Source organism: Balaenoptera acutorostrata, chromosome 16 (assembly GCF_949987535.1).
Source record: "Balaenoptera acutorostrata chromosome 16, mBalAcu1.1, whole genome shotgun sequence".
In the NCBI taxonomy this organism is placed as follows: Eukaryota; Metazoa; Chordata; class Mammalia; order Artiodactyla; family Balaenopteridae; genus Balaenoptera; species Balaenoptera acutorostrata.
This window is the reverse complement of record NC_080079.1, coordinates 72,367,442-72,393,241: the sequence shown is the minus strand read 5'-3', so window position 1 is coordinate 72,393,241 and position 25,800 is coordinate 72,367,442. Positions and strand designations below refer to the sequence as shown.

Sequence of the window (25,800 nt, the reverse complement as noted above, 5' to 3'; positions counted from 1 at the left end):
GTTTTATTAGAATTCCGTAACATAGGGCATCAGGCACCTAGTTTTGCTAGGAACTGGCAATCAGGAAATTTCAGAGGTATATCCCATTTCTAGGTAAAGAGGGATGACAAGTAAAGACTGAAGAGTATCTTATACCCTGTGAGTCTGAGTGCTATAGGTTAGTATATGAATTCAGATCCTAAGTCCATACACTGTGCCAAGATAAAAGGGGGGGGGGTGGTATTTGAAGAATTTCTTTAAAAAGAAACAGAATAAATCTTGCATGTAAAGAGCGCTGTCCCTGCCAAGCAGAATTCTCTGCTCCGGAGCTGGGGGAAGAACACCCGCCTGATATAGAAACCTGCCAGGGGAGCTGGCTGCCAGGGGCACCTTCATCCTTGAACTTCTTTGGGAACTGATAGAAGCTGGGGTTTATTTGGAGTCAGCATCAAGGAGAGTCTGCAGTCAGTTCTGTTCTCCCTCCCGGACGATGCAGCTGAAGCAGCGTGATGCTGAAGATGGGCTTTGGGTCAAGTTCACTTGGGTTTCCAAGGGTCATTCTGGTAACTCCCTGTCCAGTAAAATGGGGACTTGAAAAAACTGGACACAGTGATTTTTTAAAAAATCTCTAATTTAGCTTTAAATTTCTCTGAGACTAGATGGCCATCAAATCTGAATTCTGCATCAGCTGACGTCAAGTGCAGGGAGCTCTTGAGCCCTCGGGGTGCAGAACGAACCCGGGGAGGCTTGTCTCTGACGCAGATGCTACACTTGCGGTTGGTCAAGACACTGGTGACACAATCAAACACGCGTCCTCAGACTGGGAAGCTAGAGGCTCTATTAAATACGGTGGAAGGTTACTCCGTGGTGTGGAGAAGGGCACAGAAACACACCCTCTACCCCACGCCCCCAGGGTGCCTCCCCAGCCCCACCCCAGCTCGTCTGGCCTGTGGTAACCTTGGTAACTGAGTGATATGAGGCACTTCATCCCTGTAAATCTTTTCTTTTTAATATGTTATTATTCTTTTTTTTTTTAATTTAAAAATAATTTTTTTGACCTCACTGTGTGGCATGTGGGATCTTAGTTCCCCGATCAGGGATCGAACCTGCGCCCCCTGCAGTGGAAGCGCGCAGCCTTAACCACTGGACCACCGGGGAAGCCTGGCCCTTCCCATCTTGCCTGGTTGTTGGGACAATCAAATAGCGAAGAAGGACTCTGAATACTGGAAAGGTCCCTGTCATCCTCATGAGGGTTACCATACGCATGTGGCAGCTGTGTGCCGATGGTGCCTGTGGGGATTACCTAGGCATCTTTCCCACCCCTCTGAAGCCAGCAGGGTTCCCAGAGAGGGATGTGCAGACCCCACGACCCTAAGCATTCAATACCCAGCCCGTGTTCTGAACATGCTCTGGAGTCCCCTGTAGGAGGAAACCTCTGGCAAATGGGGACCCCGAGTGTCAGTCTCCACGGCAGCGACTGCTTATTGCACATCCACAGCAGGTCTTCCCACCATGTCTCAGCTTCCCGGGAGACACCTCAAGGGGAGACACCAGGATCAGTCACGGTATTTCAAGGTTCCAGTTGCTGTCATATGCATTTCTCTTTACAAATTATTAAACAGGCATTCTGGATTTTCATTCAGCCTATGATTTTAGTTTGAGTCTGCCCCTGAGAGAAAATTTAGCTTTGATTTGCTGACAACAAAACAAAGCAAAGCAAAGCATGGGGAAAAAAAAATAAACAAGCAAAAAAAGAAAAAACAGTATTTCCCTGGGTTGACAAAGCTAAGGATCAAGTCTTGGATCGTGATCAACTCAGTGTGGTAACGAATGTCCTGTGGCCTGCTGGGGAGAGAGGCAGCTGGCCTGTTTTTCCCAGGTCGTCACCCCCATCATCGTGGTTACGTGTGCAAGATATTTCAAACATAAAACCTAGAAGATGTTATACAAGTGCCCATGCACCCTCCACTCAGCTTTTTCAAATCTTAATATTTTGCAACCTTGGCATTTGATGCAGATTTTTTTTTTTAGCATGTTTCAAAGTTTTATTTTACTGTTATTGAGAGTGCCACAAAGAACTGTTTTTTTTTTTTTGGCTGCGCTGGGTCTTCGTTACGGCACGTGGGGCTCTTCATTGCAGTCTTCTCTCTAGTTGAGGCGCAAGGGCTCAGTAGTCGTGGCACGTGGGCTCAGTTGCCCTACGGCATGTGGGATCTTAGTTCCCTGACTAGGGATCGAACCCACGCCCCCTGCATTGGAAGGCAGATTCCTAACCACTGGACCACCAGGGAAGTCCCTGATTCAGATTTTAAAATGAAACAAAACCTGACATGTAATAGCTGTAGTCCTGGTATGTCCTTCCCACCTCAAATCCCATCTTCACCAGCGGTAACCACTACCCTAAATTTGGTACATCAGTATTCCTATGTATGTCTTCAACGAACTACATGTGTACATCTTCACAAATAACATAGAGTGGTGTTCTGCGTATATTCAAAACGTGTATGGGTGACACTGCACTGTGGTTTGCCTTCTCCGCCTTTGGGAACGTACCTGTTTTGACACGCACGGCTCTATTTCATTCACACCCACTGCTGCACAGCCGTCCCTTGTAGGAACACACCACATCCAATCCCTTTCTGCGGATGGCCAATTTCTCTCTGTTAGGAGGAATGCAGCCATGGACACTGTCTTTTTACGTATGTGAGAAAGTTTCTCTGCGTCACTTGCCCACAGGTAGGACTACTAGATTTACTTGATTCAGCAAGCTGATCTCCGAAGGCTGTTCGCAGCTTCCTCTCATCCACAAGGGTTCACACTGTTCCATATTCTCACCATCTCTTGACAGCATTAGATTTTTACATTTTGCCCACCAGGTTGGTATGAAATAGCCTCTTATTATTCTAATTTTCATTTCCCTGATTACTAGCGAGGGCACACAGCTTTTCATGTGTTTATGAGCTGATTAGATAGTTTCTTCTGTTAATTGCCTGCTCATATTCTTGTCTACTTTCTGTTAGGTTTTCACCTCGTTATTATTTGATGATAGGAATTTATATATCCTGGATAGTATCCTTTGTCAGCCATATGCACTGCAAAAATCTTCAAGTCTGTGGCAGATCCTGTAATTGTTTAAGATGTCTTCTGTCAAACATATTTTTAAATTTTGATTTCTCAAACTGTGGCCCTGGAAAATGTTCAGAAAAAGGGTTTCTAACCTAAGGTCTCTAATATAATTTAGTAGATTTTCTTCCAAATATTTTAACTTTTACAAATGTTTTTAACATTTAGGTTACCCATCTACCTGCCTAGACATATTTGTATGAATGGTATGACTACGTAATCTCATTTTTCCCTGTACGGTTAGTCTGTGGTCCCAGCGTCGTTTAACGGTTTACTACGTCATTGCCGACGTGTGCTGTCACTGCTGTCAGACCACATTTTATGTGTGTACACTGACCCCTGGTCCACTTCCGCTCTGTGCATCTCTCTGTACTCGTCCCCCACTGCTCTGGCTGTGGCTCTGAAGTACGCCTTCACATCTGACAGGCAAGCTGCTTCACTGGCTATTTGTGGCCATCTGCTTTTCCTTATGAATTTAAGGATCAGGTCTTTAAGCACTGCATTGATACTGCACTGAATTTACAGATTAATTTGAAGGGAATTATTATAATAATTTCTTTATAATATTGAGTGTTTTTTTTTAATGTCCTTCAGTTATGTTTTGTAATTATCTCATTTTCTCCATAAAAGCCTTACACATCTTGTGTTGCATTTGCTCTTAAGAACCTCACAGTTCTGTTGCTACAGGGCACGGGGTCTCTCCTCTTACATTTGCTCACAGGCCACTGCTGGCCCTGGCTTGCGTCTGTGGACCCTGCACTCAGCAACCTCACTGAGCTCTCTTAGTTCTGAGAATTTGTAGGTTCTCTTGGATTTTTCCACTCATCAATTCATCCACATTTTGTCCTTTTCTTTACACTTCTTCTACATCTGCGGTTCTTGTCTTCATAAGGCACTGCTCATGGCCTGCAACACACCATGCAATAAAAAAGGTGGTAGAGAACACCCTTGCCCTGGTCCCATCTTCAAGGTGAATGCAATTAGATTTTCATGAAGTGTAATGTTTGCCACAGATGTTTTACAGACACCTTTAATCAGGTTAAGGAAATTCCCTTACAAGTGCTAAATTTTATGATTTTTTTTTCCCTTGCATCTATGAGGGGGATCATATAGCTTTTCTCCTTTAATCCGTTGAGAAAGAGTAGTGTTTTAATATATCTCCTGCTGTTCTATCATTCTTGCATTCCTAAAATAAACTCTACTTGGCTATGGTTTTTTTTAAAAAATAGAGCTATGTTAGACATGCTAGTATTTGGCTTCGAATTTTTTCAATGTATAACCATAACAGTAATCTATCTACAATTTTCTGTTCTTCTACTTTCTTTTTCCAGTTTCACAGCAAGGTACTCCTGCTCTCAAGAAGCAAACAGGGCAGCTTTCCCTCTTTTTCTAGAAATTCTCTAAAATAGTCTGTGTTCTATGCAAACCCACTTGAGCCTTGTGAATCCGGGGAAGGCAAACTTTTTATTGCTGAAAAGGTCTTTCATGGCTTGTATGTATTCATATTTTTCTATTTCTTGAATGACTCTGGTAATTTTCATGTTCCTAGAAAATTAAACATTCCATATAAGTTTTTAAATGTATTATATTTGCATAAAAGTGTGCTTACAATTTTCTTACGATCTTTACAAACTCAATCTATAATTGTATTTGCTCTTTTATTCCTGATATTATTTATAATTAATTAATTAATTAATTTTTGGCTGCGTTGGGTCTTTGTTGCTGCGCGCGGGCTTTCTCTAGTTGCGGCGAGTGGGGCTGCTCTTCGTTGCGGTGAGTGGGCTTCTCATTGTGGTGGCTTCTCTTGCTGCAGAGCATGGGCTCTAGGCGAGTGGGCTTCAGTAGTTGCGGCACGTGGGCTCAGTAGTTGTGGCTCATGGGCTCTAGAGCGCAGGCTCAGTAGTTATGGTGCACGGGCTCAGTTGCTCTGCGGCATGTGGTATCTTCCCGGACAAGGGCTCGAACCTGTGTCCCCTGCATTGGCAGGCGGATTCTTAACCACTGAGCCACCAGGGAAGCCTTCCTGATATTTTTTAATTGTAGTTTTTATTTTTATCAGTATTCTTAGAGATTTCTAATTTTTGAAAATCAAGCTTTATATTATCCTCTTATTGTTTCTTATTTTTCTAGTTCATTAATCTTTTCTTTTTTCTTCATTATTTCCTTCCTTCTATTTTGAGGTTTACCCTGTTTTTTTTTGTAACTTCTTGATTCACAGAGCTGCCCTACGGCTTTAAATCCAACTGAATTCGATCACTGGAGAAACAAAGGCAGTTCTGTGCTCAACAGAGAGGCGGGTAGGGTGAACCGGGGAGAGGTGCCAGTAGGTGTAATGAGTAGCTTTCACTCTGGGAAGGAGCGACGTGGCACCTGCCTCTGCCCTGCACCAAGGTGCACACGTAGGGCGGTGCCCGGGCAGATGGATGGCAAGCAGAGCACTGGGCTGCTCTGACCTCGGTCTCCCCAGCCGACCCAGCACCTGAGAAGGTGCCAGTCTCCACGTGCACCCTCAGTCCAGGGGAGACAAACCAAAAGGGCTCGTGTGGGGGTCAAGCTCAGACGGCAGGGCCAGGAGGGTTCAAAAGTCAGAAGAGGGCTTCCCGGGTGGCGCAGTGGTTAGGAATCTGCCTGCCAATGCAGGGGACACGGGTTTGAGCCCTGGTCCAGGAAGATCCCACATGCCGCGGAGCAACTAAGCCCGCGAGCCACAACTACTGAGCCTGCGCTCTAGAGCCCGCGAGCCACAACTACTGAGTCCACGTGCCACAACTACTGAGCCCGCATGCCACAACTACTGAGCCCGTGTGCCACAACTACTGAACCCGCATGCCTCAACTACTGAGCCCTCACGCCTAGAGCCCGTGCTCCACAACAAGAGAAGCCACCGCAATGAGAAGCCTGAGCACCGCCACAAAGAGTAGCCCCTGCTCGCCACAACTAGAGAAAGCCCGCGCGCAGCAACGAAGACCCAACGCAGCCAAAAATAAGTAAATAAAATAAATTAAAATTAAAAAAAAGAACCGATCAAAGTAGACTGTGACTTCTCAGGCCCTCTGCCCCCTGCTTGTGCATGGAGGTGTGTGCAGGGGTGCTACCGCACAGGGACCCTGGGATGCAGGCTCTGAACAGCAGGTGACCCAGACGAGGCCCCGAATGCACCTTCTGTTCCCTTGCCCTCACCCCCAGGGAGTGCTGCCATGAGTTCCTTTTCAGAGGAAGAAAGGGGCAGGTCTGCTGTCTGAGTGACCGTGGCCTGGTAGCCGGACACAGCTGTCCCCACAGGAGGTGGAACTTCCCGTACAAGCTGCGCAGCCGGGGCACCCCCCGTCTGGAGCCAATCGTGGGCTGGGCACACTCCTCACCAGGGAACGCCCTGCTTTGGCAGCTGCCCTGGCATGGACTCACGGTCACCACAAAGCTCGGACAGTTAGTGAGTGCCAGGCTCTCCCAAGAGCATATTATTAACATGCAGACGCCTGGGCCCTGCCCACATAAGCAGGTCTGGGTGATGCCTGGGGATCTCAGTTTTAGAAGCTCCCTCCCTGTGCTGCACCCCTCAAGCCCTCCCACCTAGAGAGTCGGGCCTAAGGCCTTTGAATAAGGCCCCAGCACTCAGGGCCCTTTGGAAGAAGATCAAGCCATAGCTGGAGGCTGGATTCACAGCAAAGGGGGGTCGTGCACCTGAAACGGGCCATCCCTCCCTGCTCTTCCGAGCAGGAAGAATCCTCAGAGCTTCAATCTCAGGTACCTCTGCTCCGACACAAGGAAAACAAGGGGTCAGTTTCACACCGCCATCTCCATGGGGCGTTTGCTCTGGAGGGTCTGGGGAGGATGGGCGGGCCGGGGGATAAAATGGGAGTTGGAAATGGAATTAAAATTTAAAAAAAGCAGGAAGGAAAAAAAAGAAGGCTAACAGCTGTTGTATAATGTTCATTTAATTAAAATACACTCTTAATAATCCTTCAAACAGTGATAATGACATAATATTCCACCTAATCAACTAATTTCTGATCAGTCCTAATAGCTAAAGAGCTTATTCTACAGAGGTCTTTTAAAATGGAAGAGAACCAAATCCTAAGAGATTTTTAAACCTCTGCGGGACCCATCTGCAATTAAGCTTCTTAAAAATCCAGTTGGCAGGAGATTTGAGTAAGCCCCAGGAATCGCGGCAGGTCTGTCTCACTCTGAAATTCTCGGTCTGAAGCTGCGTTCTGGTGCCTTGCGCTGTCTGACACAGGAGTGTCTTCTTAAACCAAGGACCTACCCTTCCCGAGACACCAGAAACGGGAGCCTGTCGTATTTTCTGCTCTCCCTTTGAAGTCCTCCGATCTCCTGGAAAAGCCAAGGGCTCCAGAGGTGAAAAGGGCAGCGGACAGTCCCGAGCACGGGCTCACGGCTGCGCAGTCACTGCAGCACCAACCACGGAAAACACACTCCGCCCTGAACACACAGGGTCCTCCCCCCGCCCCGAGGGGGCGGATGGCAGGTTTCCACTTGCTGCTTTCAGCCAGCACCTTCCGGTGAAAGAGAGCTGTTTTCTCCTTCAACAAGCATCACCTGCCCTTTTGCCTCCAGTTTTACAGACACTAAATTTTAACTGAAAACTTTTTCAAGAGTCAAGGGCTACTGAAAGTTGTGAAAATAACAGCCGTGGATGAGGCCATCTGAATTTCCTAATCCCGCCAAGCTCACTTCAGGCAGGACCTCCGGCTCACGGCCAGGGGTGGGGTCAGTGCAGAGAGAGGCCACCCGGTGCTTGAGCCTCTCATCCCGCCCGATGCCGGGAGCCGCCCTCTCGGGAGGGTGAGAGCCGCGGGTCCCTGCCCCCGACCCCAGACCCGGGGCATCTCCCGGAGCCTCAGTCTCCCTTCCGGGCCGCGCACTCGGGTTTCCAAGCTGCTCTCTGCCCTGCTCTGTGAAGAGACGTGCTCCCTGCTGTCTCAACAGAGCCCCTCTCGGGCTTAGTCTCAGGGGCTTTCTTCTCTGCCCTGCGTCCTTCTCTTTCAGTCCTCCCCGTAAACTCGAGCCAAATAACTGACTTTGTGTGGCCACTTAGCAGTGGTTCTGACTTTTAAGGACATGATGTGCTGTCAAGGATGATGCTTTCGGGTACTTTTCAAGGACAGTTAACTGCACTATGTTGTTGTTGTTGTTTTTTTAATAAATTTATTTTATTTTTATTTATTTTTGGCTGTGTTGGGTCTTTGTTGGTACGCACGCGCTTTCTCTAGTTGTGGCGAGCGGGGGCTCAGTAGTTGTGGCTCACGGGCTTAGTTGCTCCGCGGCATGTGGGATCTACCCGGACCAGGGCTCGAACCCGTGTCCCCTGCATTGGCAGGCGGATTCTTAACCACTGCACCACCAGGGAAGCCCCTGCTCTATGTTTTTGCTTGTTGTACAAAGATCAACTTTTCACTCAATGACACTGTTATTAGTAATCAAAGGTTGCACTGGACCCATTTCCTCACAAGGATGAAAGGCAAACAGATCGTCCTGTCACTGGATAAGTACTGATACAAGGATGTAAACTGGAAGCAAAAGAGTCACTACTTTAACCCCCCTCCTTGGCCCCAGCCTATCGGTTCCATAGAAAGAAACGAACAAACACCCAGCACTTGGCTTGGCATGGCATGATCCCATCCACTCCAATAAAAGCCAGGATGATGTTTGGTTCCTTTAGACTTCGCTCATGTCAAGTGTAACTGCATCCTTCTGGACTCTCGGGAAAAAAGAAATTAATTTCTAGTTAATGACAGAATGATAAAGTTATTTGATATATGCTCCCTGAGACACTGACAGTTACCGATTTATGTTCGGTGCTTCTGACTCTATAACATCGTGGAATTTCTTCTGTACACACCTGAAGAAGAGCACACCTATCTTGGTAACACAAAAATCATTCCCCTCTTGCTCCTTTCTTACAGATGTTGTTTTGGGTGAATTGCAGAGCCCCAGAGGTGAGTCCTGCTTGGCCAAAGACAAACTCCTTTCCCTAGCCCCTGTCATGGTCACAAATAACCATGACTTAGTTCTGGCCAATGAACAGTAACAGAAAGTCTGCAGGGGGCGTCCAGAAAAGATGGATTTTGCTGATAAAAGCAGAGAGTCACTAAAGAAAAGGCCATTTCTGACCCCTCTGCTTCCTGCCTTGAAAGTGATCATGATGCACGGAGCTATGGCAGCCTTCTTGCAACCATACGAGGCAAAAAGGATGAGGCAGAGAACCCCAAATGCGGAAGAGGGTGGTAAGGGAACCAGAAAGAGCTCCCAGTCCAGTTGCAGCAGCCTTAGAGGACGACCTCCAGACTTCATGTTAAACAATTTAATAAAATGTCTTTTTTGCTTTAAGTATCCTAACTGATAGAATAAAATAAACAAACAAAATCAGAATGGCTTCAGGCTTCTCAGTGACAACACTTAAACAGAAAACAGTGGAACAACGTATACAGAGTTTCAAAGGAAAAACAGACCCGCCGCAACAACTCTATGCGCTGTGAATTTACCATTCTTGTATGAAGGGAATGGAAAGTAGTTCTCAGGTAAGCAAGCCAGGAAAGTATTTCAATTATCTGAGCCATCTGAAAAACCACGTGAAGATCTACTCTCAAAATAAATAACTAAATAAACAAACCCAAGAACTCAACTTATGACATAAAATGTTAGGATGCATTAAAACTATTTCAGCAGTATAGTCTAGTAGACTTGTGTAAATATGGTTATACCAATGAAAAATTTATTAAAAGAAGATACTTATATAAAATATAATTTTGTTAAATAATTACATAAAATGTGATTTTAACAATAAGTGGTATCTAAGTCCAGATAAATCAACAAAACCAGAAAGTGGGTGGGAGAAAGTATAAACATATTCATTCTTCATCTTAAAATATATATTATTTTATTCTTGGTATTTATCCTTAGCATTAAACCAACATTTCTCTAATTTTCAATGTTTTTGTTGAATTTCTGTAAACATGAAAAATAGCAACTAGTTGAATTAAATGTAGGAAACAAACTTTCTTTAACCCCTGGAGAAAAAAAAAACTAACAAAACTAAGGACCAACAAAGTAGAGCACATTTTCCATGTAAGAGAAGAATGAAAATGGTAGAAAAAGCAAGGAAGCAGGAAAAAGTAGAATGACATAAAAAAATAGATAAAAGACCAAACACGAAAATGGTTTTGTCCTATTAAACTTCAGACTGTCATGTTGGTCTAAAAATAAAAATACAACACTAGGTTGCTTACAAGAGGCAAACCTAAATCAAAATGACACCCAAAAAATGAAAACTCATAGAAGACAAAAATGGGACTTCCCTGGTGGTCCAGCGAGTAAGACTCTGTGCTCCCAATGCAGGGGGCGCGGGTTCGATGCCTGGTCAGGGAACTAAGATCCCGCATGCTGTGTGGTGTGGAAAAAAAAATTTTTTTTTTAAAGTAAAACATATAGAGAAAAGGAAAACACTAGATGCAATGCCAGAGAGTCATTCTATGCTAATAAAGGTACACAATATAATTTCTATTCTCCAAATCACTGTATTCAAACATATCCAGCAAACACTCAGAAATAAGCAGAACAAGCAGAAATAAGCAGAAGTCACTTCAAACTCTCCTATCAAGTGGACAGTAATAAGAATCAAGAGGTTTTGAATGCAGTTAATCAGGTTGGTTTAATGCGTAAATTCTGAATTTTTGAAACAATGACAGACACTACCAGCCTTTAAAAAAAACACCCATCAAATATCGATTGACCCACGGACAACAAGAGAAGCCACCACAATGAGAATCCCACGCACCACAACAAAGAGTAGCCCCCGCTCGCCGCAACTAGAGAAAGCCAGCGTGCAACAACGAAAGACCCAACGCAGCCAAAAATAAATAATAAATGCCCTCAAGGTCCATCCATGCAGTCACGAATAGCAGGATTTCCTTCTTTTTATGGCTGAATAACATCCCATATTGTGTGTGTGTGTGTGTGTGTGTGTGTGTGTGTGTGTGTGTGTGAGGCGCTTTCTTTATCATTTCATCCATCAATGGACATTTAGGTTGCTTCCATGTCTTGGCTATTATAAATAATGCTGCAATGAACACGGGGGTTCAGATTATCTCTTTTGAGACAGTGATTTCGTTTCCTTTGGATGTATACCCAGGAGTGGAACTGCTGGGTTCTACGGTAGTTCCATTTTTAATTTTTGGAGGGAACTCCACACGTTTTTCAGAGTGGCTGTACCAGTCTACATTCCCACCAACAGTGCACAAGGGTTCCCTTTTCTCCGCCTCCTCACCAACACTGGTTATCTCTTGTCTTTTCGATGAAAGCCAGTCTGAGGTGTGAGGTGTCTCACTGTGGTTTTGATTTGCATTTCCCTGATGATTAGTGATGTTGAGCACCTTTTCATGTACCTGTTGGTCATTTGTATGTCTTCCTTGGAAAGGTGTCTATTCAGGTCATTTGCCCATTTTTTAATAGGATTATTATTATTATTATTTTTGCTATTGAGTTACATGAGTTCTTCATATATTTTGGGTATTATCCCCTTATCAGATATATGATTTGCAAATATTTCCTGTTGGTTGTTCTTTCATTTTGTTGGTTGTTCCTTTTGCTGTGCTAACCACCTGTTTATTATTGGACCCTCGACCTTGACCCGCACACTCCCTGACCTCCATCCTTATTTTCTCTCTATTGCATTTAACATTGTCTTATTCCATATAATTTGATCATTTATTTTATTCTCTTCTACTTTCACTCCCTCACTGTAAGCTCTATAAAGGCAGAGTTTTTTTATCAGTTTTGTTCACTGCTGTTTCCCCAGTGACCAGAAAACTACCGGTCACATGGCAAGCACTCAAATCCTTGCTGAATGAATAAAGGAATGCCAAGAATCAAAAGAAATCAACACTGAATAATATAAAATTTTGAATCCAAGTGCAATATTCCTATTGGGATATTTCCTTTTTTAATAGACTTGAATTTCCAAAGACATGAATTTTCTGTCTTCTTCTCTCATCATCGTCAGATGGAGGAAATCATGGTTGATCCAATATAGTTAAGATGAGTGTTGATGCTGGTGGGATTGGCATATATATACTAATATGTATAAAATAGATAACTAATAAGAACCTGCTGTATAAAAAATTTAAAAAAAGATGAGTGTTATTTAAAGTCTGTACTTTTAATTTTACAGATTGAAATGGGGATCTGGGTTCTTGCAGATTCCATCACTAACACTTAACACCTCAGAGTACGTGTGGACGGGTCAGTTCCACGAGTGCGCATGCAGATGTTCCGGGGTAAGACTGTGGGTACGTCCACTGACAACACTGCTGCTTTCAAGCTCAACAGAAAAGTTAAAAGGAATCCCTGAAACCATACTGTTTCAGAAAAAGTGAAATGTGCAGCCTACATGACTGACGGAGTTGAAACACATTTTATACTGTTTTGGCTATTTCCTAAAATATACAGAAGATTTTTTTTTTAATGGTTCCATGGTTCCACGGTGATGGTGAAGCAACTCATTTAAAAGTGTGGCTGAAACAGGATGGTTTGTTCAGACCCACAGAACAAAGCAATACTCTGCTGACCCCATTTTAATTGCTTTGATTTCTTCTGAAATAGGCGGGATTGCTGTTTCAAAGTTGTTTCTCCAACTGCTTTTGGTCAATAATGAAAGCCTCCAATGTCGCACTGCAGTGAGAAGACCCAGGTGCCCCTCAGTGTAACAAGTGTCACACGCGGGAGGCTGAATGTCTGCCCTCCACGCCACATACACGTCGGGAGCAAAGCTCAACAGAATAACGGTTCACTCTCTACTCAAAGCCGATTTCACACACTCACATGCCACTAGGCACATACGACAACAACAATACAATTACATCCTGTATTTGTGTCGTTATTGGCAGTTTATGAAGTCCTTTCATAGACATCTGAGCCCAAGGACAATGTGTAAGATGGGCAGGGCAGGCGTTATTGTTTTGTAGATCAGAAATCCAGGGTTTAGAGAGATTACTTCAACCTTCGTCTGGGAGTAAGTGGTAGAGCCATTAACAAAAGCTACACTTCCCAACTTCAAGTCCACTGCTATTTCGATGTACTCTCATTTGGGACGGACACTGCTGCTCAGGGCAAAATTTATGACCTGTGAACTTCATACTGAATTTAGTTCCAAATAAAATACTCAGGTTTTTTCTTGCTCTCACTGATAGTCAAGTTCCTTGCTGTAGACCAACCTCCCTTCTGAAAGCAACTAGAAATTTTTGATGAAACACACCAAAACATCTATTTGAAGGCACTGGAGTTGAACAAGGCAGCCAGGGGCTGTAGGGCCAGGTGCCAGGAAGGAAGAGGAGCCCTGAGAATGAGTCCAACACTCCCTGATCCTCCCCTCCCCCAAGCAGTGTGGAGCCAAGAGGCTGAACCAGCCAGGAGAAGCGATGGCTCTGCAGGTGGCGGCCACGCCGGGCTCCTGCAAGAGGCATGGGGCTGGGGGTCAGGGCGCCGAGGAAGAGGGCCTCTGATAAACAGCCCAGACTTCCAGGGAGGATCCCGAAGGGCTTCTGCCCAGCAGCACAGAGATCTGGACACTCACCAGCTCTCTCACAAAAGACAGAACCCCAGCTCTATTCCAGCTCAGTTCCAGCCTCGATCAAGGCCATCTGCCCTATCCTAGCTGCTTGCCAGAGAGCAAAACTAGATCCTTTTCAGAGGATGAAAACATCAGCTACGGACTTGAAATATCTCCGTAGCTGTTCATACACAACAAAATATAATAACTGAAATTAAAATTCAATCGGTGGATTTGAAAGCAGAACAGATTTTCAAAGCAGGGGAAAGAATTAGTGACCTGGAAGGAAGGCCAATAGAATTATGTCCAGACTGAAGCTCAGGGAATGAAAAAGGATAAAAAAATATGGGAAAGAGCATAAGAGGGACACAGGACATGTGGAAATATCCAGGAGTGGGGAGAGAAGATGGGGCACAAGAAAAACTGACACAGACATGAAGCTACAGATTCAGGAACAAGTACAAACCCCGCCCAGGCTCAACACACAGACAGCATTAGGCGCATTCTAGTGAGATGCTGAAACCGAAGACAAAGATAAATATCCTCAAGGCTGCTAGAGGACAAAGTCAAGATGCCTTCAAAAAGCAACAATAAGACTAACAGTTGATATTTCACCAGGGACAGTGGAGGCCAGAAGACAAGTAAATGACGATGTGCAAGCGCAGAGAGTAACCGTCAACTTGGAAGTCTCTATTCAGTGAAAACGCTCTTCAAAAATGAAAGTGAAATAAAAGATTTTTTCAGGCAAATGAAAGGACAGAATTCACTGCCAACAAATTGGCACTAAGAGAAATACTCACAGAAGCTGGATGAGAACTAGGGAAACAGTCTTGGGGGAAAAATGAAAAGGTAAGAAATGAGGAAAAATGGAAATAACAATGTGCAGATAAATCTAAAGGATATTTCCTGCAAAAAAAACAATCAAAGATGTCCAGTAGGGTATACACGTAAAGAGGGAATTAAACCATATGACAATAAAGCATAAAAGGGAGAGGCGGGGAAGTGGTCTGTACATTGTCCAGGAGAAAACAAGAGTATTCATTTATATTAGACTCTAATTAACAAGCTAACAGCTGGGGAGATACTTAATCCAAAGGAAGCATGAAAGGAGAGGACAAGGAACACGAACAGATGGGACGAATAGAACCCAGACAGTGAGACACTAGTGTTAACCCCCAATAGCCCACCAGCACTTGCACTAAAGGGGAAAGGACTAAATACACCAATTAAAAGACAAGACTGTCAGAAGAATCAAAATCCCAAATCCAACTATCTGCTACTTATAGGAGATACACTTGAAATATAAGGACACAAAACGATTGGAAGTTGCAACAACACTGAATTAAAGCAAGGTGGTGTGTCTGCATTGATGCTGAGCTAGACAAAAGCATTCCTAGTGATAAAGAGGGCCCTTCATAACGACAAAGGGTCAGTCCCCACCAACACAACAGAAACTCACCAACAGGTCTAAATACAAAGGCTAGAGAGAGCTCCATGACGCCCAATGCAGAGCGGGGTGTCACCCCTCCTGCTTCTCCCCCCCCGAATGGCCAGCTCCTGGAGGACACAGATGATGCACCTGTCATCGCTGGGTTCCCAGGGTGACGGTGGGGAAGGGGCACCAAAGATAAAGACACAAGATTGTCTCGCTCGTTTAGAACGATCTGACCATTTCTGCCCCAGGGCTAACCCAGAGGCACAGCTGGGAAACTGGGCCACAAGTGTGGACAGGCACTCGGGGATGAAGCTTTGCTAATGTTTGCTCACGGTCTTTCCAGAGACCTATGCTGGGCCCTTCAGAGACGCTAACACAGACACAAGCTGGATCGCTATTGTGTAAGCCTTAGACTCTCTCCCAGGCCCAGAGCATTCTTTTTTTAAATTTTTTGTTAAATGAAGTATAGCTGATTTACAATGTTGTGTCAGCTTCTGCTGTACAGCAAAGTGATTCAGTTATACACACAAATACACCCTTTTTCATATTCTTTTCCATTATGGTTTATCAAAGGATATTGAAAATAGTTCCCTGTGCTCTACAGTAGGACCTTGTTGTTTATCCATCTTATATGTAATAGTTTGCATCTGCTAACCCCAAACTCCCACTCCATCCCTCCCTCACGCCCCCTCCCCCCTGGCAACAACAGCTCTGTTCTCTGTGTCTGTGAGTCTGTTTCTGTTTCATAAATAAGTTCATTTGTATCATATTTTAGATTCCACATATAAGTGATATCATATGGTATTTGTCTTTCTCTTTCTTACTTATTTCACTTAATATGATCATCTCTAGGTCCATCCATGTTGCTGCAAATGGCATTATTTCATTCTTTTTTATGGCTGAGTAATATTCTAGTGTGTGTGTGTGTGTGTGTGTGTGTGTGTGTACACACCACATCTTCTTTATCCATTGATCTGTCGATGGACACTTAGGTTGTTTCCATGTCTTGGCTATTGTGAACGATGCTGCTATGAAATAGGGGTGCATGTATTTTTTTGAATCATAGTTTTGTCCAGATATATGCCCAGGAGTGGGATTGCTGAATCATATGGCAACTCTATTTTTAGTTTTCTGAGGAACCTCCATACTGTTTTTCCCATAGTGTCTGTACCAACTTACATTCCCACCAACAGTGCAGGAGGGTTCCCTCTTCTCCACACCCTCTCCAGCATTTGTTATTTGTAGACTTTTTAATGATGACCATTCTGACCAGTGTGAGGTGGTACCTCATTGTAGTTTTCATTTGCATTCCTCTAATAATTAGCGATGTTGAGCATCTTTTCATATGCCTGTTGGCCATCTGTATGTCTTCTTTGAGGAATGTCTATTTAGGTCTTCTGCCCGTTTTTCAATTGGTTCTTTTATTTTTCTGTTGAGTTGCATAAGCTGTTTGTATATTTTGGGTATATTTTGGAAATTAAGCCCTTGTCGGCTGCCTCATTTGCAAATATTTTCTCCTAGTCTTTAGGTTGTCTTTTCATTTTGCTTATGGTTTCCTTTGCTGTAGAGAAGCTTGTAAGTTTGATTAGGTCCCATTTGTTTATTTTTGCTTTTGTTTCTATTGCCTTGGGAGACTGACCTAAGAAAACATTGGTGTGATTTATGTCAGAGAATGTTTTGCTTATGTTTTCTTCTAGGAGTTTTATGGTGTCATGTCTTACATTTAAGTCTTTAAGCCATTTTCAGTTTATTCTGTGTATGGTGTGAGGGTGCGTTCTAGCTTCATTGATTTACATGCAGCTGTCCAGCTTTCCCAACACAACTTGCTGAAGAGACTGTATTTTTCCCATTGTATATTCTTACCTTGTTTGCTGAAAATTGACCATAGGTGTGTGGGTTTATTTCTGGGCTCTCTATTCTGTTCCATTGAGCCATATGTCTGTTTTTGTGCCAGTACCACATCATTGTTTTCTTTTATAATTTATTTATTTTTGGCTGTGTTGGGTCTTCGTTGCTGCGCATGGGCTTTCTCTAGTTGCAGCGAGCAGGGGCTACTCTTTGTTGCAGTGCGTGGGCTTCTCATTGCGGTGGCTTCTCTTGTTGCGGAACACAGGCTCTAGGCGCATGGGCTTCAGTAGTTGTGGCTCGTGGGCTCTAGAGTGCAGGCTCAGTAGTTGTGGTGCACGGGCTTAGTTGCTCCACAGCATGTGGGATCTTCCCGGACCAGGGCTCGAACCCGTGTTCCCTGCATTGGCAGGTGGATTCTTAACCACTGTGCCAGCAGGGAAGCCCCACATTGTTTTGATTACTGTAGCTTTGTAGTACTGTCTGAAGTCTGGGAGGGTTTGCCTCCTGCTTTGTTCTTTTTCCTCAGGATTGCTTTGGCAATTCTGGGCCTTTTATGGTTCCATATAAATTTTAGGATTATTTGTTCTAGTTTTGTAAAAAAAAATCATGGGTAATTTGATAGGGATTGCATTAAACCTGTAGATTGCCTTGGGCAGTATGGCCATTTTAACAATATTAATTTTTCCAATCCAAGAGCATGGGATATCTTTCCATTTCTTTGAATCAACTTCAATTTCCTTTATTAAATGTTTTGTAGTTCTCAGCATATAAGTCTTTCCTCTACTTGGTCAGGTTTATTCCTAGGTATTTTATTTTTCTAGATGTGACTTTAAAAGGGATTGTTTTTTTACTTTCCCTTTCTGATATTTTACTGTTAGTGTAAGGAAATGCAACCACCTTCTGTATGTTAATTCTTGTATCCTGCTACTTTGCTGAATTCTTTTGTCAGTTCTAATAGTTTTTGTGTGGAGTCTTCAGGGTTTTCTATATATAGTATCATGTCATCTGCATATAATGACAAGTTTACCTTTTCCCTTCCAATTTGGATACCTTTTATTTCTTTTTCTTATCAGATTGCTGTGGCTAGGATTGCCAGTATTATGTTGAATAGAAGTGGTGAGAGTTGACATCCTTGTCTTGTTCCAGATTTTAGCGAGAACAATTTCAGCTTTTCACTGTTGAGTATTACGTTGGCTGTGGGTTTGTCATAAATAGCTTTTATTACATTGAGATATGTTCCTTCAATGCCCAGAGCATTCTTTGATCGAGATGCAGACAAGGCCTGAAATGGTCCCAAAAGAAGAACATATAAAGGGAAAAAAAGAGTGGCCTGGTGCTAAAAACTTGGAGTTGGTTTTATAAAAACACTAAAAATAATAAAAACAATTGAACAAACAGAAAGCCAAGCGGCAGATGATGAATAATGGCATGGCTATGGTCTGAATTTTGCACATATGGTGCACGTTAGCCCCTGCACTGAGTTGGGGGGAGGTGTGAAGCAAAGAGCCTTGCACTTGGCCCCCTCCCACCACCTGGACACACCGGCTCCTGCACCTGCCCGCCACTCACGCCGGGACAGGGAAGTCACACTGATGGCGCTCAAGCAGCAGCCTCACCTCCCTCAGGGCGCGAGAATGTTCCAGGGGAACGGAAACAGCGCATTCTGCCATTACACTGCCCTGGAGAACCTGAGGCTGGACAAAGAGGAACAAAAGCCTCGGTTCTTCTCAGTTTCTCGGGATTCTGTCAGCATGTGGCCAGCTGGGAACACAATGTCTCAGGAGTCTGGCTGCAAGCTACCAACACGCAGGCCTTCTTGCTTTTTGGGTGCCTTTGGGCCTCATGCCAAAGACTCCTGCCTGAAAACTGGGAGCAGACAAGACACTTGTGCAGAGCGCATGGCGAGGCACCGCGTCTAGAACGTAGAAGTGGGAGCAGGAACCTGGCCACCGAGAGCTCCATCCCTCCTTCCCTCCCCTCCCTGTGCGACCTCAGGCAGGTGGTCCCAAGCCGCAGCGGCGGCCCGGCTCTCCCTCCTGCCGCACGGACCGGGATAATGGCACAATGACAGTAACGTCCAGGACCCCTGGGGAAGGGCTCCAGACAGAGAGGGGCGCCTGGGCAGGGGCCTCGGGCCATCTCACCTTCCCCTGCCCAGCAGGCCGGGGCCACCCTGAGCTGCCCTCCCGGAGGTGGGCTCCGCAGTCGGGGGCCTCTGGGGACTGGCGTGCGATGTCACCCAGAGAAGAATCTCCCTGCTGACTCCGAAGGAGCCTCCGCTGACTGAATAAAGTGAAAGCATACAAAAGCTGAGTGCAGGCCGGGACACCACCCGGTGTCCGACAGTGTGTGGTTGTGGTCATTGTGGAACAGGCGTGTAAGGCTCGCTGTCACGCCACAGCCAACCCACCGCCCCGACGGCCACAGACGCCTCCGAGGCCAGCGAAGCCCAGAGCAAGCAGCGGGCCCCGCTCCGAGGAGCGCCAGCCCCGCCGGCCAGGACCCTGCCCACGGGGCCCCATGGGGTCGGAGCGGGTCCGCCAGGCCCCCGGCCGGCCCTTCGAATGGGGAGCTGCTGGGGCAGCGGCCATGCCGGAGGCTTGGTTGCGCGTGCTGATGAAACACGACTTTCGTAAGAAAAATGTAACGAGCGATCAAGGCTCTTGGCCCCCGAAATGAGAGCCCCTCCGGCACCCACTGACAAGACGCGGAGACGCCCTTCGGAGCTGGGCTTCCTCTTGTTCCCCCAGATCTCCTAAAAATACAATGGAATCTCACAATAACGGCCTTCAAAGCTTCACGCCAAGCTGCTGAGTTTACATTGCGAACTTTCCCTTGGCTTCAACAATGTTTACTCTTCCAAAGTAACAGTGAGGGGCCTGGACGGCATCCCTCTCACAGCCCTTCATCCTGGTGAGCCGCTCTCCTAAGACAACCGACATCCACGCGGACGCTCCACCAGAGCCACCAGCACAGCCCATTACTGAAGTGCCTGCCCACTGGATGAAATTTTCTAAAACACAAAAGAAAAGGAGAGAAAAAACAAAAAAACAAAAAACCGGCCCCTCACGAGTTCTGATCTCTGTTTGGGTGGCATTAAAGCCAGACATTTAAAAACTGGTCAAAACAGAGTCCTTTAGTGCTTCTTTTCAAGGAAACAAAACAAAACATTACGACTGTAATTTATAAATTGAGTCAACACAATATGTCCTGGATGGAAAGGCTGCCAGATAAACCCACCATGTGTGGGACTTGGACGAAGTTCTCTCCCAGAGAAGGACCCTCGTGGGGTCGTGGTTGATTGAGGCAGCTCTGGTCTCAGGAGCAATACTTCAGTTTTAGACACAAAGATGTTTCAAAACCCTTCATTTTTAATTTCGTGAGAAAAGGGAAAGATGGAACTCTCTAACAATTTAACTTTTGAAACCCGAAGGAAATCTGTTCCTTGAACAAGTGGTTCTCATTTTTAAGGGACTTAATACATAAGTAAATGAAAAGCAACAGTGCTGGCTGACGGGGGAGAGAAGAAAACAAGATAATGTTTCTCCCCCAAGGGTTTATTCGATTTTACTTACATAAACAATTTTAAAGTAAACCAGCTCAAGCTCTCCTCGGCAGACAGAATGATGTTCCATAAACTTCCCGGGCTCCACCCCACTTCTACGCTTCACTTCCCCATCAGACGCAACTCTGGACAAACCAACAGAACACCAGAAAACAGAACACAACACAAAACCCTTCTGAGCCAGACTCTGGAAAGGCTTTAGCAGGGAGATGACCCTCCCCTCAGGACAGCTCTGCTCTAAAAAGGCAGCAGAGCGTCTCTGCCGGGGCCTCGGCACCCCGTGAGGTCTGAGCCCCTGCAGTGTTGGACTGGACTCCAAGTCAGCCTGGGCTTTAAATTCACTCTCAGTGTTGGATCATCCAGAGCCGGTCCTGGGCCACTCTCCTCCCTGTCATCTCCCTGGGGGTTGATGCCCCACATCATGGCTTTAAATACCACCTGTGCACTGAGCATTCCCAAACTCACATCCCCACTAAGGCCTTTCTCCTGACACATTTCCAAACACCTACAACAGCAGGTCTTCCTACCTGAGATGCTTAATGCACCTTGGACTTAACGTGTCTGAATTTCACCCTCTGACGTGTCCCCTAGACCTGCTCACCCACAGCTCCTCCGTCTCACGAGGGGCCTTGCCCCGAGCCACCTTCCTTGTCCACCCATCAGCCCATCCTGTGGGCCCTGCCTTCAGGATACGCCCAGGTGTGACCGACTCCCACCTTCGATGCTGAGTCCTGTTACCTTTTGCCAGGACAGTAACAGCAGCTTCCAAAGGTGGGGGGGGGGGTTGGGAAACAAGCTGTCTGAAAAGGCACCTTCGAAATTCCCATTGGTTTCATTTGCTTTTAAGTCTTGATAATTTATTTGAAATTTCAAGTAACATTAAATGAGGTAGAAAATCTTTTTTTTTTTTTGACTTCTCAACTGTACTTTCAAGACTAGGATGGGCTACCATCTTTCTAATTTCTAAGAGACTCTAATTAAGAGTTCCTGTATCTCATATCAAGTATTTCACTCACAGCAGGCTTTTCTATGCTTTCTCCTTCATGTAAATATCTTTTCTTGGCACATTATTTGTTATATACTTAAAAAAAGGTAAATACAGCATAACCCCAAAGTATGGGTTTTTTGTTTGTTTGTTTGCAAGGCTCTGAACCTGATTCCTTGGATCTACCCCAGAAGACAGTGAAGAAGGGTTAGATTGTAACCATGTCACTTTCCAGTGCTGGGAGAACCCGACACAGAAGACTCATCTTGGGGGTTCATCTGATCTCCCTTACTGCTTAAAAATCTCCTTTTCATCCGCCTTTGTTCTTTTATGACTCTTCATATTATTAATGATTTACAGGGCACTCACCATATGCTGGCCACTGGGCTAGGCAATTCACTCACTCAACAAATACTGAGTTTACCAAGTGCTGGGAGGGGGCCGAATAACACGCCGGATGTAGCCCACCGCTCTAATGAGTACATTCAAATGATCATGTAAATAGGTAAGACACATGCTGTGTAGGCGGTGATAAGGGTCATGGAGAAGCATCAGGTAGGGAGGGGGCGGGGATGCTGGGGGCCGGGGTCTCACTCCTAGAGCAGGAGATCAAGGGAGGGTCTGGAACAAAATCTCAGGGGAGGAGGAGCCAGCCCTTGGGAACATTTCTTTAACCCTCACGGTAGCCGGACGTCATCATGTTACAGCGTCTCATGAAAGACAAAGGCCGCAAGATCAGGAACTGGAGAGTCCCGGATCGCGACCAAGGTCTGTATGACTCCAAATCCCTTGTTCTTAATTAACCTCTACCTGCACTGCTGTCAGATTTATCACAAGTGAAGACTGAACTCTACAGGGCAAGGCATTTCCATCGGTCTATACCAAGAGAGATACTGCAGAGCCAAAAAATATTGTATTTATATACAAAGGTCAAACACTTTAACAGCCCTCTGTTAGATATGGAGGAGGAAAGGATGGATGCAGAGCAGTAACTTGATCTCCTTAACCTGACAGTCAATAATATTGGTTGTTCTAAAGCTGATACTTTGAAGACAGGACGTGGCCTCAGTTTCAGGCATCAAATTGACTTTGGGGAGATTTTAATTTAGCCCAAATCCAAAAAACGTGGAAGGCAGCCCAGCTGCTACTTTCACACATGCAAATGAACATGAGACAGTAGCTGGAACTAAAATTAAAGCCACCTAAAACACAGCCCACTGCGGGATGAATATTCAAACATCTGTTTGGACAAACTCGTATTTCGGGAAAAAAAAAAAAAAAAAAAATAATATATATATATATATATATATATATATATATACTTTTGAGGACATTTAAGGGACTTGCAGTGGAGACAGAACCCCGGCCCACGCGTTGATGAGCCATCAGAAAGGACACCCTTTTCTCTCAGCTCTGAGAAAAGGTCACAGCAGGAAAGCAGCCCTTAAAGCAGTGAGGTGAAACCCAAACCATCTCATGGAGATGAAATTCAAAGCGGTCAATTCCAGTCGCCAGGTACGATTTTTGAGCTAGATTCCGCTAGAACCTGAACCCGCTCCTGAGTTTAGGCCAAGCCCCTCCGAAAAGCCGCGCTGGCCCTTTCTGGCCTTCAGTCACTGCTCCTCTTCACCGGGCAAGTTGGGAACATCGCTCTCTGTGCAGCAAGGACAACCTTCGTGTCCCGCCCCTGAGTTGTGGAGAGCGGCTGGCACAGGCTGGGTGCGGTGGGCCCACGAGCCTGGGGATGAGGGTGGCGGGTACGCGTGCGTCTGGGACCCTCCCCTGACGTGCAGGCGGGCACCGCCCTGCGGCCGTGCACTCAGCTTCAGGACTCTCCCGGAGCCCGCGTGGTCCCTGGACCCCTGTGAAGCAACCCCTATTCCAGATGGGTGTTTACCAGTTACCTGTGCTGACTTTAAGCAGCAGCCCGGCACAGGGGCCGAGTAAAGCTGCCTTAAATATAAATTAATGGGTTACAGGGAATATTAAGCAAAGACAATCTTCTGGGCTGGATTCAGAAAAATGATGAGATTCTTAGTATCATGTGCAGTATATATGTTTATATATTAATCATATGTTTCACCTATCATATCACACACACACACACACACACACATCTGGAGTCTGAAAGAACTGTAATTCTACACACTTGTGAGCTGTTCTGGGTACACAGAGCTGACTACAACCCCATAAAGCTTGGTAAGAGCAGGGAGAGAGCACCTGTGTGGTTAAGTGGCGCTTACACGGTTGCAAAGTTCCCCTGAAAGCACGAGAGAAGAGGACAATCCTCTTTCAAGGCGCGCTATTTAACTCAGAAAACAAAGCCAAGCATTAACACGTATTCACGTGGAGCTTGGTCCCTCTTGTCTCTCTTCAGCTCACCTGCCCCTCAAGTCCCGGGAACTCACACCCAGGGAAATGGGACCCGGCTGGCCCTCTGGGGGACCAGGGCTGCCTGGCACAGCCCGGTCACCGGCCTCCTGCCCAGATGCCTCCTGCCCAGGACTCACCTGGGCTCCCGCCACCCGGGTGCCCTGAACACGCTGGACTGGAGCAGACTGTCCGAGGGCAGTACTGCCCCCTCACCTCTGCCACCCCGTCCCCTCCCCATCCGCCAGAGCAGGAGCGGCTTCTCTGGCTGGAATCCCGGGACCTGAGTGCAGCGGACGTGGCATCCACGTACCTTTACATGACGGATGAAGGACTCTAAAAGTAACCAGGTGAGCAGGAAGGCCTAGTGGCACCCAGGGCAACAGCTGCCCTCCAAACGCGGCTCCTTATTTTTTAATACAACAAGACTAACCGTCTAAGGACCCCACTGTGAACAGCCTCCCAGTGAAAGATCGTTACCAGCAAGGTTCAGAGGTACAGAGTGGCAGTGAGGGTCATGGTATCACTTTCCTAGTCAGTGGTGACAAATGCACATTTGAGCGTCTGGAGGCCTGAGAACCCCCAGGTCCCCGAGGAATCTAGGGAAGGACGTAGAGCAGAGCCTCCCACCAGCCCCAGCACTCGAAGTGGGGAGATGGCCCCGGGCCCCCGCCTCCGAGTTCCGCTCAGTTTAACATCGACCCTGTGGGGCTGTTTCTTTCCCCTTTCTGCTCTCTAGAACATTCCCAACTAAAGCTTCCCAGTAAGCAAGACTTTAGCGCTTCCTCCCATTGAGCTTGTGAACGATGGAAAGCTATTTTGTGAATGGATTTTAAAAACCACGAGTGACCAGTACAGACGAGGGCGGTCACACCACTTTCTCTCGGTGACTCTCACGCTCTGACCAGCAGCCTGCAGCCTCTGGACACGCCAGGGGCATCGGGAAGACTGGAACCCGGGCCCAAGCAGCCCTTTCACATCCTGCGGGTGAAGTTCCATTGCCACGTGCCTCGGAATTCTCCTAGTTTTCCGGCCCCGTAAAGACACGGCACACTCCGTCTTGCAGAGCAACAGAAACAAGGAGCATCCCGGGGGAAAGTACTCACTGTGAGGCAGGAAGTGGCCAGGGCGGCGCCCGCCGCGGGCTGACACTTACTGGTCGTGCCTGGTGTCGGGGACGGCTCTGTCCATCTGCAGCTTATCGCTCTCCACTTGGTTGAACTTGTTGCGGGCGTAGGGGTCCTGCCCGGAGCGGACCATCGTCCCGCCAACGTAAGCCTCCTGGTTAAAGTCCCGCCATCGCACTTTCCCTGCAAGGAGCAGAGCAGAGGGTGTGGGACGAGGGCACGAGGGAGCAGAGAGCTCGGCCGCAAGGCCACGCGTCAGTGCGACTTCCAGGAACAGCGCCAGGGCTGCCGCTGCCGGCAGTTCTAACCAGCGAACCACCTGGGAACAGGCGGCACCACGCCTGTAAACCGGCAACCTGAACCGTTACCGTTCGCAGCGTGAAAGTTAAAGCCAGGACTTGGAGTATCCGTCCCGTGAACAGAGTTCTCTGCCAGTCAGAGTATCCCGGAGAATGGTACCATTGACACTCCGTACAAAAGGAGACACGCTCTGCTTGTCCCACCTTTCCAGGGACTACAGTAATGCCAAAAAGCACCTCAGACACGGTGACAAAGATCCTGAACAAATGAAAGTAAGGCATCCCATTGTGTGACATCAGGCGGCACAAAGTAAGTGTTTACACAAAAATAACGCCCCCAAAGAACAGGACACCAAAACAGCCCCGGAGAGACCTCCTCAGAGATACTTCCTGCTGCCACTGCCACATCGACCCCATGACGTGGTACGTGAAGCCTTTTCTGGCACACGGACGTCCTACGACACACACGCCCCGGCAGCCTCACATCTTAGCACATTCACACCCT

At 46.3% G+C, this 25,800-nt stretch overlaps 1 protein-coding gene across 2 annotated transcripts in view; it reads right to left on the bottom strand.

The window, feature by feature from the left end:
- GALNT2 (polypeptide N-acetylgalactosaminyltransferase 2) overlaps positions 1-25,800 on the bottom strand; it is a 178,144-nt gene that overhangs the window by 38,404 nt on the left and 113,940 nt on the right. For both annotated transcript variants that reach the window (XM_057531557.1, XM_057531558.1), the window contains exon 3: positions 25,026-25,179. In XM_057531557.1, coding sequence (XP_057387540.1) covers positions 25,026-25,179 — 154 coding nt within the window. The remainder of the gene's footprint in view (positions 1-25,025; positions 25,180-25,800) is intronic.